We start from the raw sequence: 15,555 nt of genomic DNA on the forward strand, positions 1-15,555 counted from the left end.
TTGAGTTACCGCGTGTTTAAATGTACCATATAAGAAACAGTATGTACGTGTATGTGGAATTATCGATCATTCCAACAAACGGGAAATACATGAGATGTTATGCAATTTATTTTTCTTCGCTTCTTAAATCTTATTTTTCTGGAAACTATTTGGTTAGACATGTTTTTAACATTTTATATATATATATATATATATATATATATATATATATATATATATATATATAACTCAGTTTCAGAACTTTCTAACAGCGTCCACATCTTGATTTTTTTTTTTTTTTTTTTAAATCAAGCATTTCAGGAGGTTTCTATTCGAGAAGAACTGCGCAAAAGCTTCGTGAACTACATTAATCACAGCACCGCGCAGGAACCCGGACAACAGGTAGGTCAGTGTTATTTCATTTGTTCAGTAAACTATTTATAAGCATTTGCGCTGCATTTCTTAAAAAGCTATAAACACTCCGACAGTAATGCTTCCTGAGGGCTTGAGCATCATGGTTCACTACTTCTCACTTGACGATGAATATTAATATTTAAAAAAAAAAAGATCTCAAGCGATATGACTGGCTGCACGCTTTCATCCTCGAAAGCTGATTGGCTAGGTACAAACCACGCTGCTTGATAACTGATCCAGCTCCTGTGCTCGTAGAAAACAGCAGAGAGATGTTTCCCCCCTTATTTATTACTCCGGTCAAGAAAAAAGGCAAAAACGTGGCCGCGAAGGAAAGTCCATTTGAGTAGTGTCGCGTATTGATCTCAGGCTGAACTCTTTTTTCCACCACCACATAAAGCCTGGACACTCTTTTCTCATTATCGTCTCTTTGGAGCTGTACCTGTGTGGGAAAATGCTCCATTGTTTTATGTTGGCCCTTGGGCCCAGAACACCCAGGGGCCGACGGGCACCCAGCTTCGGCCTCCTCAGGGTAAACTGTAGTGACAGAGCACGCAGGGCCCCCTCATTAGCTCTGTGTTCATTAGAAGCAAAGAAGCTGATTTAATCTTCTCTGTCCTCCTCAATCTGGCACCACAGTCACGGTTTTAACTCCATTTTCATTCTCTTATGAAGAGTTTAACCAGCTTTTTTTTTTTTTTTAACTAATAGAAGATTTAATAGCAAAAAGAGCTGTCAGCGGGTGCTACTGACAAGTTGGAAAAGCAGCTTTACCTTATTTGAAGACAGACTTTTATTGTAGTATTCTAAAAAGAAAATGTTTTTATATCATACAGTTTTCTTTTGCATGTGTGGATGTACTGATACAGCCATACTACAAGATCATACTAGGTTTTGTCTTAATAGTTAATTTAAAACTATTAATAAGTTATAAAAAAAAAAAAAGCACAGCTACAGGCTACAAGCTGCAAGCTACAAGAAAAGGATGTAACGTGACACTCTTTGTTCCCTCCCTTTAGGTGTTTTCTTAAGTTGTAAAGATGTTAAAACTGAGTGATCAAGCCCAATATAAGATAAGTGCAGGAGAAAAGTTAACTGTTTTCCTGCAGGTTGTTAAATAAGGCAAATGTAAATACAACCTGACATTCACATAAAGCTATCACTGTCAGTGGAAGCAATTAGTTTGATTAAAACGCCCAATTAGTGACAATATTATAGTAAGAAATGGGCTCCAGAACACCAGACAGACTCCACTTGGCTTACGTTTCCTTACTCCATTGCAGTACAAAAAAATCAAAATTATAACGGATGCGCTCCCTTGTGTAAACACACTTGATTCCTGTTGGAAGGTGACAAACATGAACACTGTTGAGCTGAAATGACGAAATAAAGCAAATACACTTTATTTATAAATCTTGAGTTATAATTTAATACGGTACCAATATGTTAACCAATATGCTTTCACAGTACATCAGAGTGGTTGTCAAAAAGAAGTAAACACAAATACACTCACATACACACACACCCACACACACACACATGCACATACACTCTAAATTCAGCAATACCCTGCAGTGGTCTGTTGTGCCATTAAGTGGCCTGGGCTCATTAATGCATGAGTTATACTGAAATAAATTTGTTTCTTGGCCTGGGAAATTAAGAGATTGTAGTTCTTATAGACCCAGTGCTCTTAAAATCTCTGAGGAAGTCAGTGTAAAAGTCCAGGAAACATAAATTCATTAGAAGTATTTGGTAATGCATTTGTCCTTAATCTCGTAGTGTCATTCGTGTTCTTCTTACCTGTCACGGGAATATGATTTGGACTTTAACCCCTCTAAATATAAAAAACATTGGATTAAGCTATCCAACAGTCAGCTCACCGCCATGATTAGCCTCTCAGTTCAGATGAGGAAAAAAACAGAAAAGTTGAAGTGTGACAAAAATCCGGGAGAGATAAATTGCTTTGAAATAGGATTTTAAAGAGTTTAACTGGAACATTATGGCAAAAGGGAAATAATCGTATTAGCCAAGAAGTATAACGAAGAAATGACTAACGCTTGGCGCAACCGAACACTGAGCATGAGAAGTGCAGTTCTGAAATGTTTTTGCTGTTCTCATTCTTTGCATGTCAATAAGAAAACCAGAATAAGAAAACAAAGTAACTAAAACAAAGCATCAATCTCACCTTTCTGTCTCTATGCAACCGAGCAAAAAGGTTGAAGTCAGAAGAAGTCGGGTTTCAAACAATCATATTAAATCTTTCTGAAATGTTCCTTTAGTCCAAAGTGCTATGTCTGGAAGGTATGAAAACAACAACAACAACAACAACAACAAAAAACAGATCAACACAAGACGATCCCTGCAGTTTTCTCACTAGCTGGGGTAAAAATATGTAAAACATAAAAAAAAAGAAAAAGGGAAAAAAAAGAAAACAAAAAGGATCCAAAACATAATTTACAAGCACGATAAATATACACACAGGTCCAATAAATATTGTTTGTTATCCCAAAAACCATAGACTGTGAGAGGTCACCACACTGCAAAAAGATGTCCATCTTAACCAGTCATTTCGTTTACTGACATTAGTTCCCTTTAAACAAGTGAAAATTTCTGCCAGTGCGGTCAGATCATTTCGTCATTGGTAGATTTCCTGTATTTTATGGACCCCTCTAAAAGTGGCATAATGGAAAATAAGGCAGCTAATACCTCCGGTATGATGAAAAAAGCAAATTAAATTACATTTTTACCCTTAAGATACTTTAGAGAATTTAATTCCACTGGCAGTTTTTTCTCTTGTTTAAATCAACAGAGATTTTACTATTTGAAATGACTTGATTTGAAAAGTGGGACCCTTCCTGACCTTAGTAGCACCACAGCAGCTTTTATTCTCTATTGAATAGCCATGTAAGGCCAGTTGAAGCTGCTACCAGAAAGCAGCATGTCCCTTATCAGAGTTTCTATGGGTGTTTTCCCCACCAGACGGACGAAGAAAAGCTGCTCTATGACAGAAGAAGAGACGCTGCGGAGGGAAGGCAAGCGAAGCAGCAGCTTCCCAAACCTGTTAGGCTGGTTGGGATACTGGCTCCTCACATACTCTTCTAAAGCACACTGTGATTTCTCCTGGAGACCCTCCACATGGGCCACATCTGATAGACCACAAGCATCTACAGAGAGAATGTAACACAGAAACAAATAGGCAGAAGAGAAGAGGTCAGGACCAGTGGTTCAACTGGGCATCTGAAAAATACTTCAGTTTCACGTTTATTCAGTGTTAATACAAAATCACCAAAACTCGCGATGGTACAGTCTGAATGTGGAGTTAGATGAAAAGTTACAGTGATCGAAAGTCAAAAAAGCACCAGAAAAAACAAAAATCTGTAGGTATTACTATTTACAGATATTATTTAAATCCCTGGGTAAGACATTAAAGAAGAGGTCAGGGCAGCAGAATGCCAAATATTAGTGGATGCATTTAAATATTTTATTACTTTGTAAACAGATTTGAGTGAACCTCACTAAGATGGTATCAGAACCATCAACCATAAACACAGAACACCCAATAAACTAGTTAGTCAGACATGGTTGGGTAAATGTAGAGGTTTAAAAATGTAAAATTGGATACTGTAAGAGCGCAGTGGCAGGTTGAAAATAAAACATATAGGCAAATAGTTGAGGTTTGTCAATCTGATGCCATCTGGGATCAACAATGGTGCCACTGCTCTCATCCAATCAAAAAAAAGAATACTCAGGGCCCAGACAAAAGGAAGGAAGCACGGCAAGAGCATTGATTGCTCTGAGTCATTTGCATTTCAACGCACACCAGACTCTTCTGTCTGTACTGTAAAACTGCAGGCCGGCTGGAAACAGGGGTTAAAGCAGGACTGTCCCAGTTTAAAAGGCACGTGCTCACATGTGCTCACGGGGACTAAAATAGACCAATAGGAAACCTTCTTTGTTTATTTTTTTACTCTGCTGCTACTTGTCTTTTTGAACCCACTCACAATCTAACAACCAAACATCCCTCTGTCATCTAAAAGGCTGTGAAGAAACTGGCATACATTTTGCATTGCAAAGTCAACTAATAGTTCCCATTGCTTTATGAACAGTACAAAAAAAGCTTCTTTATGAAGATATTTTCAAATTTAAAGATTTAAAGAATAAAATGTATTATGCAGTTACATTTACATGCTATGATCGTTTTTAAAACAGTGGCAAGATTTAAATATAAAAATTTTCTTTTTAAAATAAAAAAAAACCCTCTAAATTTTAAGCCTGAAAACAAGTTTTTTTCACTTGAAATTAATATATATATATATATATATATATATATATATATATATATATATATATATATGTATGTATGTAATAAATCACTCTGCTGAGGCACCTTTTATGTGAAGCAGCAGTGGAATATAGATGCTGTCAAATGTTTAACTCAAACCCATTTGCATAACCTATTCAGGCAGAGTATTTCATATTTTAAGGGCTGTAAGGATTTGATGCCGTTTTAAGACCATCAAACTCACTCACTCACACTTCCTCTTCAGTATTATTTTAATGCAGATAAACTGTTGCTTCAAGATCTGACAACTGTATGAGGTCACTTAAGTTCACTATGAATTCTATCAGAGGTAAAGCAGCTGGCTCAGGTTTAAAGGGAGTACTTTTCTAGAGCAAATCCAACATATATGATTTGTATTCCTTTTTTAATGACCGTTTATAACGATATCAGAGGATCATCAGACTTATGATCATACTAAAATCTGCAAAAGAATTATTTTATATAGATTTTGCTTTTAAGGTGTTTCAGAGTTTTAATACAAATTATTAATTTTTCTTTTTAGCCCCCCTCCCCAACCCCGAACGCACAGTTACCGAGTGTTATGCAAACTATTATGCCACGAGCAATAAAAAAATCTGTAAAATTATTTTTATAAGATTTTCTGTCGTTTTTTTGGAAATATTTATTCCTACGTTTTTCGGGCGATTTTTAAGTAACATTCTCGTCCGCTCGCATTAATTTTGTTTTCGCTACATTTGGAAAATAATTTATTTAATTAAATTAGGATTTTAATTTTGATAGCGGTTGTTTTCTTCGTGATGGTGGCGGCACAATTCTCCTTAGATTTTAAGCTTGCGTGATTTCGCTAAAATGTCAGCCACAGCGTGTGTGGGGGTGAAAAGGTAAAGTTTACCTGTGGTGAACAGCACGATGGCCTTAATGCAGCTGTACTCCGCCGAATCCACGTGCAGCACCTTCAGCTTCTCCACCTGCTCCTGGAAGACCCGGATGTGGTCCATGAAGGCCACCACCCGGTCAGCAGACATTGGGGATGCGTGGAGACCAGCAGCGGCCAGTAGCGGGGCGGCGTGGACGGGCATGGAGCACTGGGCGGCGTTCAGGACGAACAGTTCGCTCCAGGTGAGGCGAAGAAGGGCCACCTGGTCCGGCACCTGCAGGTCCGGGAAAAAAGGGATGTTGCGGGCCCACTCCACAGCGCTGAAGAGCATCCGAGCCGCCAGCTCGCAGATGTTCTCAATGCCCAGGATGTTGTTGTTCTGCAGGCACTGAGAGCCAAACCTGGAGGTCGGGTAGGGTTCGGCCCGCAGCAGCAGAGAGATGTACCCCGACAGATAGGAGTGGCACTGCAGAGGATCCCCGTTTGTCAGAGCAAACTGGCCGTGATATGACTGGGTTGGTATTCTGCCTCTCTGGACAGCTGGAAGAAAGAAACGGCAGAAATGCCACATCACGCTAGAAGGCGATTAAAACAACGAAGATGACATTTAAAGAACCCTAAAACTAGACATCACGCACGGGACGTCATTTACAACAGCATATGTGAATTAAAACCTCGCGCTTATTTTAGTCAGATTAGGCTGGGATTCCTTTCTAATGTCAGTAGTGAGCTAGCTTATGGTTGGCTGGCTCTTCAGAAGTGGACATGGATAAGTGTTGTGGACAGCTCCTGGAAAGAAATGTCACATTCAGCTCGGTGTTGGGAGATCTAGAGCACAACCTGCAGATAATGGCGTGTGAGATTTTTTTTCCTTTCCCCCCCTCTTTTCTTTTTCTCAGCGTGTTTCTGGGTATTCAGTAGCGTTGCATTTTTTTTGTTTCAAATGTATAATTGCTCCAGTTCACAGCCCAGATTCCGTTTTCAGTTAATGCTCTCTAATATCATCAAGTGAGTAGGCTTATTGTAACTTAATTATTTATTTTTTGGCTGTGAAATCTCTAATAGCCTAAACTTTAATAAACTTTCACATTTAGACAACAAAGCAGACTCTTAGTAGACTAGTGTAGGCTGCGGTCTGGGCCTAGTGCTGTATATGAAAAGCATGCATAATGAATAAGAGCAGACACACATGGTCCGCACGAGCACATCATTTAAAAATGTATTTTACATTTTTATGGCTACAATTTAAACGAAAAAAAGGCACTGAAACTAAAGTTAAATATATCTACTGCCGAATGTGAACTCCTGACATTTGAAGCTTCTGCAGACTCACACTCACCGGGGATGATGGACATAAAGCGGAAGGGGAGCAACAATAGTGCACCTAACATGCTACAGGATGCTAGCGGGAACATCTGTAATAATGTGTAATATTACACACTGAGGTCTACACAATATAAAGCTATAGTACCCGAGACAAAATAAATAATTATACACCGCGTATTTTAAAAAAAAAAAATATAGACATTATTAAATGAATAAAATATCCCTAGTGTCAAACAAAGGCAACATGTGGCGATGGTAAGGCTCCTGGGTCCACAAAGAAATATGTAAACATAAGCTAGGCTACACATATGTAGCATCCACACAACTAGATATGGGGCAGATATGCGTTCAAACATAAAAGAGTGCTGCATGTGAAAGTGTTATGGATGTGATAGTACCAGTAATAACAGTTTGATGCCAGCGCGTACCTTCTCTCCTCATGCCGACTTTGAGGCATTTCTTGAGGCGACAGTACTGGCACTGGTTGCGGTGGTGCTGGTCTATGGGACAGTTCCTGTTGGCCCTGCAGGTGTAGGTCAGGTTTCTCCTGACGCTGCGTTTAAAGAAGCTCTTACATCCTTCGCATGTGAACTGTCCATAGTGCTTCCCGCTGGATTTATCCCCGCACACGATGCACTCGATCTGCTGGCTCTGCTGTTTGTCCATGGACAAGGAGGAGGAGGAGGAAGAGGAGGTGCTGTTGTTATTGTTGGTGGTGGTCGCGACGGTGTTGCCGGACGGATTGGACGGCGGTGCTCCCTGAGGTGCAGCTGCTGTTTGGGGTATTTCCAGAGAAGGCGCCGGGTTCATGTGTCCCGTCAGCTCTCCGGGCAGAGACAGAGGTGCAACCTGAGACACCGGGGAGGAAAGAGTCCCCTGAGAGTCCCCGACCGCCTCGGTGTTTCTCCACGCTACCATCGCCATTTCGACTTTCTCCAAAACTTTTTTTGCGCCCAACTTCGTTTTTACGCGATAATTAACTCACACGTACTGTCGGCATCAATAGCTAATACACAGTCATGGGAAACTGCGGCATTGTTTGACGAAACGAAATACAATTTCAAATAAAATAAATAAAAGCGAGCTCATAGGATAACGGCAGAAAATTAAAACGAGTTCACAAGTGAAGATTGAGCAGTCACCCAGAAGCAGCTGCTGGCGCGGACAAAATCCAAAAAGACAGCTTCATTCAAACCGTCATAGTGCGCTATAGCATCCACAGAGGGGGGGAAATAAAGACGGAGCCATCCACACAGGGAGGAAACGTTATCCCCAAAATATACAATCTGATCCTTTCTGTTCTGTGTGTCCAGCTTTAAACAGAATGCCGTGCGAGCAGATCCTTCATTAGGGATGGAGTCACGCGACCAGGCTTTCCAGACGCTCCCTGCTCTCCCGATCAGTAAGAAGTTACATTAAAAAGACATCAGGGCGAGAGAGAGAGAGAGAGAGAGAGTCAAAGAGGGGGAGTGATGGATGTTGATTTTGACGATGCTTTGCTCCGGGACGGAGGAGGAGAGTGATGCGCCCGCACGTCACCGGCTGTGAATCGGTGACGCGGGTTTGGGGCGGAGTTAACGCGTGGAGAAGCTGGTCTCGGAGCAGCAGTGCGGGGGTTCAGCTGACTTTAAAGAGGGTAAGAGTTCACATCCTCCCTGTTATGTTTTCTGCTTTCCCTACCTGTCCAATCGCTCGCTCTCTCTCTCTCTCTCTCGCTCTCTCTCTCATGTGTGCGCACACGAACGGGTTTTTTCTGTTTGTTTTTTTTATTTTGTTTTTTGCACTATGACTACTTACTTGCCGTGAATCGGTCAAACCACAGTTTGCATCATATCACCCATAATGTATATTATGAGTACTCATGTTATACTGGTACTGTAACGTGCGGTGGAGATGAAGCCAGCCGCGGAGGTGTGCAGGTGGATAGCGAATGAGCAACAGCTTCTGACTTTCCAAAAAGTACTCATTTATTTACAATATCAAAAATAAGTGCTACCTCTACCACACATTACTGAAGAGCACACTAGTCCGCGTACACACGGGAGCATCCATTACAGGAGGAGTGCGAAGAAGAACAAAAAAGGGGGTGACACCAGTCGTGAGACAGGAGGCGCCGCCATGTGGTGATACACTGCATTACGATAGCAACTGTTACATAGTCCCCCCTGGTGAGAAAAAGGCTGTCCTCAGCCATACACAGCTGGAAAAGCACACACCACACCTAACAGTACCCTATACATAGAGGTTACAGCTAAGATTAGTGCACACACAGGGCAAAAGACCATTTAAAAATGAAATTGGTGAAAATAAGACGAACATGTACAGTGGAAAATCAGTCTTCTTAGTTTTTTCACTTTTTCCTTTTTTTTTGTTTTTAAAGTAAATGCCAAGAATGAACCTTAACGCACTAAAGAGCCATAAAACTGGATTAAGTAGAGCAAACAGAAACATCTACATATCATGACTCAAAGTAGCAATGCAACAAGACAGCATCAAACAGGTTTAACCAGAACATTTCACTTCAGATCAAGCCTGGGCCCTGTTTCAGGAAGCCGGTTTAGTGGAAAAACTGAGTAAGTATACCCTGAGTTAACGAAAACTCTGGGTTTTCGGTTTCACAAAGCGAGTTCAGATGAAGCCTCAGTGAGTCACTATGACGACACACTCCGTGAAGCTAACCTGCCCCCTAGCAGGTTTACTACAACTAACCCTGACTGTCTCCGCCCCTTTGTCAGAAACCTGACAGTAGGAAGTGTCGGACATGGCGTGCCCCGTCCTTGAAGAGCCAGTAGATCGTGAAGCCCAAATTCTCCGCAGAGCTCTCCGCCGGGAGAGAGTGATCAGAGCGCGTTTGGACATTTTATCATTTCCTGATGATTTTCTGTGTGAACGTTACCGTTTCTCAGCACAATCTATAATTTATTTGAATAACATCCTCAGGCCTAATATTACGCATGTGACACATCGCGGACATTCTCTCAGTTCTGTACATATTATTTGTATTGCACTTCGGTTTTTTGCAAACGGGAGCTTTCTGTATAATATTGGTGACGCTGAGCACGTTTCCAAGGCTACCGTCTGTCGGGCAGTCAGGAATGTTACAGTTCCACTGAAACGTCTCCTGTACTCGTCTGTGGTGTTCCCCGGTCATAGACCCACAAGATTTATCAAAGAGGGATGCCACAAAATTGCAGGTATCAGGATGACCAAAACTTAATGTATGATGTGGTGATACTTGGACTACTACTTAAATTTTACATTTATTTTCAGGGTTCCCAGGCGTGATTGGCTGTACAGATGGCACTCACATTCCAATCATTGCTCCTTCAGTAAATGAAGGAGACTATGTGAACAGGAAGTCTTTCCACAGCATTAATGTACAGGTACATAGTTCCCTGTAGCATTTCAAACTAACAAATTATTTCATTATAGTAATGGATGCTAATTTGTGTTCTCTGCACTGTGAAGATCATATGTGATGCTGCCAACATTATCACAAATGTGGAAGCCAAGCGGCCAGGCTCTGTCCATGACTCACAAATATTCCGTGAATGTACACTGAGCACAAAATTTGGACATGGTGAGTTGAAAATACTTTAAAATATATAAAGACCAATTGCTACAGGGACATTTGAACTGAAGTGTATCCTTCTGTCTTAGGAGAGTTCACTGGCTACTTGCTTGGTGATAGGGGGTATCCATGTTTACCCTATTTGCTTACCCCTTACCCTGACCCTGAACCGGGCCCACAGCAGCGATATAATCTGGCTAATTGCAGGACAAGAGCCAGAGTTGAAATGACTATCGGAATGCTTAAGGCCCGGTTCCAGTGCCTGCAAAGACTCAGGGTCACCCCAGAAAGGGCATGTGACATTATTGTGGCATGTGTGATTCTTCACAACATTGCCACAATTAGAGGAGAACACTGTCCTTCTGAACCAAACATCAGCAGTGATCCAAACCATGAACATCCTGACCCTCGCACGGACATACAAGATGGAAGCGCAGTCAGAGACACCATATGTCACAATCATTTCTTTTGACCCATCACCTCAACATGTTGAAAGACGAATAAACAGATTTTCTGTTCAACTGGCTTTATTGGTCGCCTGTGTTTCCTGTACACAAAGTATTAAAAGATGTAAACCTCATAAAGTGTCTCTGTTGCTTCCTCCTCCGTAACAGCTGTCAATGTTTCTTCATTATTTTCCTGTAGTAAAGAAATAAACAACATTGCTGTTCTACTGTAAACTCATATAATCTGTGGAGTATTACTCACAACTGCATGTTGGTCTGGCTCAACAGGAGGCTGCACCAGATGCAGTACACCACCACCATCAACTGATAGAATATGAGGTTTATACAGGTCACTTATAACTTACAAGGGACCAAATGGCAATTAACAAACATACCAAGCACCTTACACTTCATTGTCATTATGCTCTCAAAGACAACCAAGACTGAGGGAAGGCAAAATCAGTAGGAAAATAACTTCACTACAAACAAATTCATTATGGTGAAGAGTTTATCAAATGAATGAGTAGCACTGCAAAGGTGACTGTGAAGAAAGGATGTATGCACATCATGTATTATTTTGAATTTACCCCCTATGTAGGCACTTGTGTCTTGCGGGGTTATTGACTCAGAGGATGTCCCCACAGAGATGCCTTCGGCCACAGGGCGCCCACTGTTTTGGCTGAGGGCCAACTGCTCAGCCTCTGTGAGTGGTGGTGGTGGAGGACCCCCACCTGTTTTTCGGGCCTCCGCTTTTTTTCTGTTGGCTATAACGGGGTCACATTTGAGCATACAGAGTAAGTGCTTACAGAAAGAAAATTAATGTAGCCTCTAACTGCAATTGATTTACATGGGACAAACAGACCAAGCACTATGGCTCATAATACAATTACACCTTACCTGTTTGGACTATATTTTTATATTTCATTTTTACTTGCTGCCAGGAACGTTTGGGGCCTGTTGGGTTGCACCTGCACTCACATCACATCACAAAATAAAATGTATAAAATAACAAATAAAATAACATATGATAAAATAACGTGTTAAATGGGTGGAAATCCCTAGATCAATGTTTAAATTAACACTCACGCATTGACTCTGTCGGCTATGTTTTGCCATGCATGCTCCCTTTCTTTTGCAGCTGAGGCTGTGTTACTTTTTTCCGCGGAATTTGCATGTTATCGGCATATGCTGCCATCAGAATTTCGGCCTCAAGCGCTGTGAAATACATTGACCGTGCCTTCTTTCCCTCCGTCTCCATGGTGACTCGCTTAATCTGTGCTCCGCTTATCAGGGCTTTATGTATCCTCGTCCGCGTGCTTCACTTGGGGTTGACGCAACTCCGCGTTGATTGAACTAATTGTTATCAGCCTTTCTGAAACCGAATATTCCGAGTTGGACAGTTCGGGGTTACTCAACCCTGCGTATCGTTTTTCACTCTGAGTTTTCTAAACCGGCTTCCTGAAACAGGGCCCTGGTTGTGTGAAAATCATTAGTCCATCTTTTGTTGCTCCAGCCAGACGTAACTCTGGGGCAACGTCTGAGCCTGAGATTGTAATGTCCACCAGCAGCTGGGTGCTGGACAGATCTGGGTGAAACACTCTCTGGAACAGCGCCCACACCAGAAGAAGAGTCAATGTCCGGTAAATCAAAGGGGAATGGCTCAGAGCCAATGTCAGTGTCTGCAGGGGGGCCAGGGTGGGCCTGAGAGTCAGAGTTCAGACCCTCTGCGGTCTCTCTCTCGGCAGGCGATGAAACAGAATGTTCTTTGGAAGTGAGAGAGTCCCAGGTATGGAACGGTTGCATGTTCACAACATGATAAACACCTGCATCCACACCGGAGTCCACCCAAGTGAGCCTGTAATTAACATAACTGAGTCTCTGAGATACACACAATGGTCCCTGAAACAGTGGTGCAAGTTTAGCAGTAAAGTTAGACTGAGCATCTGACCTGGGGTGTGTCTTAACTCTCACAAGGTCACCAACACGAAACGTGGCATGTCGATGTCTCAAGTCATAGTAATGTTTTTGTCTGTCATGGCTATAGTCCAAAGCTGCTTTGGCGTGGTCGTGAGCTTCCTGCAGGGAGGCTCTCAGAGTCTCAGGGTAAGGCACACCCGGTTCATCAACACCTGCTGTAGAAGGCTGAGTGATAAGGTCAAGCGGGGTGTCTAACTCACGACCATAAAGCATCATGGCAGGAGTCAAACCTGTACTGTCATGAGGGGCGGTGCGCAGAGCAAAGCAAATCTGAGGGAGAAACTTGTCCCATGATGTGTGCTTATCACCTACATAAGCGCGGATTGCAGTTTTCAGAGTCCGGTTGACGCGTTCAGTAGCATTTGTCTGAGGGTGATATGCCGTAGTGAGTCTGTGCACCGAGCCTAATGCAGAAACAACATGTTCAAAAAGCTCACTCACAAAAGGAGACCCTCTGTCAGAAATCAGGTAAGTGGGTGTACCATGTCTAGCAAAAATGTCAGTGACGAATTTACCAGCTGCTACCTGAGATGTAGCTTCTTTGAGAGCACTGGCTTCAACCCATTTAGTCAAATAGTCAACAAACACGATCAAATAAGCATTACCAGTGGGGGTGCGGGGAAGTGGCCCAACAAAATCCACACCCACATACTCCCAGGGTTTCTGGGGGACAATGGGAACCATAAGACCGGCTGCTTTTTTTTGACTTGGCTTGGTGAGTTGGCACACTGAGCATGAAATCACATAGTGTTTCACATCAGCTGCCATTTTGGGCCAGAAAAACCTAAAACGCAGTCTAGCCAATGTCTTAGAAACACCCAAGTGACCTGCTGTGGGGTGGTCGTGGTAATAGTCCAGCAAGGTGCCTCTAATGGAAGTAGGGGCAAACAGTTTCAGCTCTTTCAAAGGGTGCAAAGCACATGTGGACTTGGGTTCTCTGTGATACAAAAGAGAGTCATACACAACATACTGTAACAAGGTGGCATTGTCCGAGCTGTTCAGAGAGTCTGCTTCAATGTCTCTGAGGAGTGGACCTGTGACATGATCGTCTAACTGCAGCTGTCTCAATTGTGAACGGTCAGCCAGAATGACGGGGGGCAGAGTACGAATGTCCAGGCTGCCCATAACAGCATGATCTGGTAAAAGATCAGTCGGCCTGTCACAGGTCAGAGGCAAAGGGTTGCGTGACAGTGCGTCGGGAACTTTGTTCTGTGCACCAGGTTTGTGCACTATTGTGAAATCAAAGTCCTGCAAACGAAGTGACCAGCGGGCGAGTCGGCCCGTTGGGTTTTGACGAGACATGAGCCACCTGAGACTGTTGTGGTCAGTGAAGATAGTAACATGAACACCTTCAACATACGGGCGGAAGTGTTCCAGAGCCCATATCACAGCGAGGCACTCCTTCTCTGAAGTGCAGTAGGGGAGTTCAGCTTTGTGAAGGGAGCGACTAGCAAAAGCCACAACGTACTCACGACCCTTGTCATCCTTTTGCATCAACACTGCCCCAAGACCAATGTCACATGCATCGGCGTGAATGGAAAAGGGACGGTTGAAGTCTGGAAATGACAGGATCGGGGCTGATGTGACATGATCCTTCAAAGTGTCCATGGCCCTTCGACAGCTGTCGTCCCAGTGGAAAGCATTGTCCTTTCTGGTGATGGTGTGAAGAGGTTCGGCATGGCGGGCATAATTCTGAATGAAGCGTCGATAATAGCCAGTCAAGCCAAGGAACTGATGGACGTGTTTCACTGAGGTTGGGGTATCAAACTCCTTAACCGCCTTTACTTTGTCTGGATCGGGCTTAACACCTGATGATGTGATGCGGTACCCGAGAAAGGTGAATTCATCGAGGCAGAATTGGCACTTTTTGAGCTTCAATGACAAGCCAGCAGCCTGGAGTCTGCCCAGCACCTCCTCAAGATCCACTAAGTGCTGTTCAAAGGTAGGTGAGGCGATAACAATGTCATCCAGGTAGACTGCGCACGTTTTGTAAATGAGGCCAGCAAGCACAGAGTTCATGAGTCTCTGAAAAGTTGCAGGTGCGTTGCAGAGCCCAAAGGGCAGCACCCGAAACTGGAAGAGACCGCAGTGAGAGATGAAGGCAGTTTTAGGCTTCGAGTCCTCTGCTACAGCAACCTGCCAATAGCCTCGCGCTAAGTCCAATGTCGAGACAAACTTTCCTCTTGCCAGAAAGTCCAAAGACTCATCTACACGAGGCAGGGGATAAGAGTCTTTTCGGGTAACTTGGTTGAGCCCTCGAAAGTCCACACAAAACCTTGGTTCCGTGGCCGCTCTATTTACAATGACTACAGGAGCTGCCCAAGGGCTTGTGGAAGGTTCAATGATGTTGTCCTTCAACATTTGTTGTACTTGTTCTTCAATCACACGTTTCTTAGCAGGTGACGTGCGATAGGGTGGGAGATTGACAGGTGTTGCATTGCCAGTCTCTATGGCGTGCTCAGTGAGAGCCGTTCGACCAAGTTGACCATCAAACAAGGAGCTAAACTTGCTGAGCAGATTGAGTAAAGCATCCTTGTTGTTCTCTGAGAGACTTGCTTCAGACAGTTTGGCTGTTAAGTCTGAGCGAACCAAGTCCAAAGACATCAGTGTTCCAGGTGAATGTGAGTAATCATTTTGAAGGTCCTCTTCATCGTCTGCGAGTGGG

The 15,555-nt window shown here is 42.9% G+C and overlaps 1 protein-coding gene and 1 long non-coding RNA gene across 2 annotated transcripts; one reads left to right on the forward strand and one right to left on the reverse strand.

Moving 5' to 3' along the window:
* Positions 1-2,348: 2,348 nt before the first annotated feature.
* Positions 2,349-8,556, reverse strand: LOC146718239 (COUP transcription factor 2-like). Its single transcript, XM_085439071.1, has 3 exons — positions 7,325-8,556; positions 5,586-6,110; positions 2,349-3,554 (listed from the first exon to the last, which is right to left on the reverse strand). Exons 1-3 carry the CDS (start codon positions 7,818-7,820, stop codon positions 3,280-3,282), a joined length of 1,296 nt encoding a protein of 431 aa, XP_085295197.1. The 5' UTR covers positions 7,821-8,556; the 3' UTR covers positions 2,349-3,279.
* A 1,297-nt stretch (positions 8,557-9,853) lies between these two features.
* On the forward strand, positions 9,854-10,992 carry LOC146718240 (uncharacterized). Its single transcript, XR_014916400.1, has 2 exons — positions 9,854-10,476; positions 10,557-10,992. It is a non-coding gene; the product is annotated as an uncharacterized LOC146718240 (long non-coding RNA).
* Positions 10,993-15,555: the final 4,563 nt, after the last annotated feature.

The sequence above is a fragment of the Copadichromis virginalis genome, linkage group LG1 (genome assembly GCF_057382275.1).
Source record: "Copadichromis virginalis isolate Kocher_CV1m ecotype Utaka linkage group LG1, C_Virginalis_male_GT1.1, whole genome shotgun sequence".
Classification (NCBI taxonomy): Eukaryota; Metazoa; Chordata; class Actinopteri; order Cichliformes; family Cichlidae; genus Copadichromis; species Copadichromis virginalis.

Excerpts from the sequence above, each read along its gene's own strand:
- LOC146718239 (XM_085439071.1), bottom strand. The coding sequence starts at position 7,820 with ATGGCGATGGTAGCGTGGAGAAACACCGAGGCGGTCGGGGACTCTCAG. Across the intron at positions 6,111-7,324 it reads AGTCGGCATGAGGAGAGAAG|CTGTCCAGAGAGGCAGAATA; the intron begins GTACGCGCTGGC and ends TCTTTCTTCCAG. Across the intron at positions 3,555-5,585 it reads CATCGTGCTGTTCACCACAG|ATGCTTGTGGTCTATCAGAT; the intron begins GTAAACTTTACC and ends TTCTCTCTGTAG.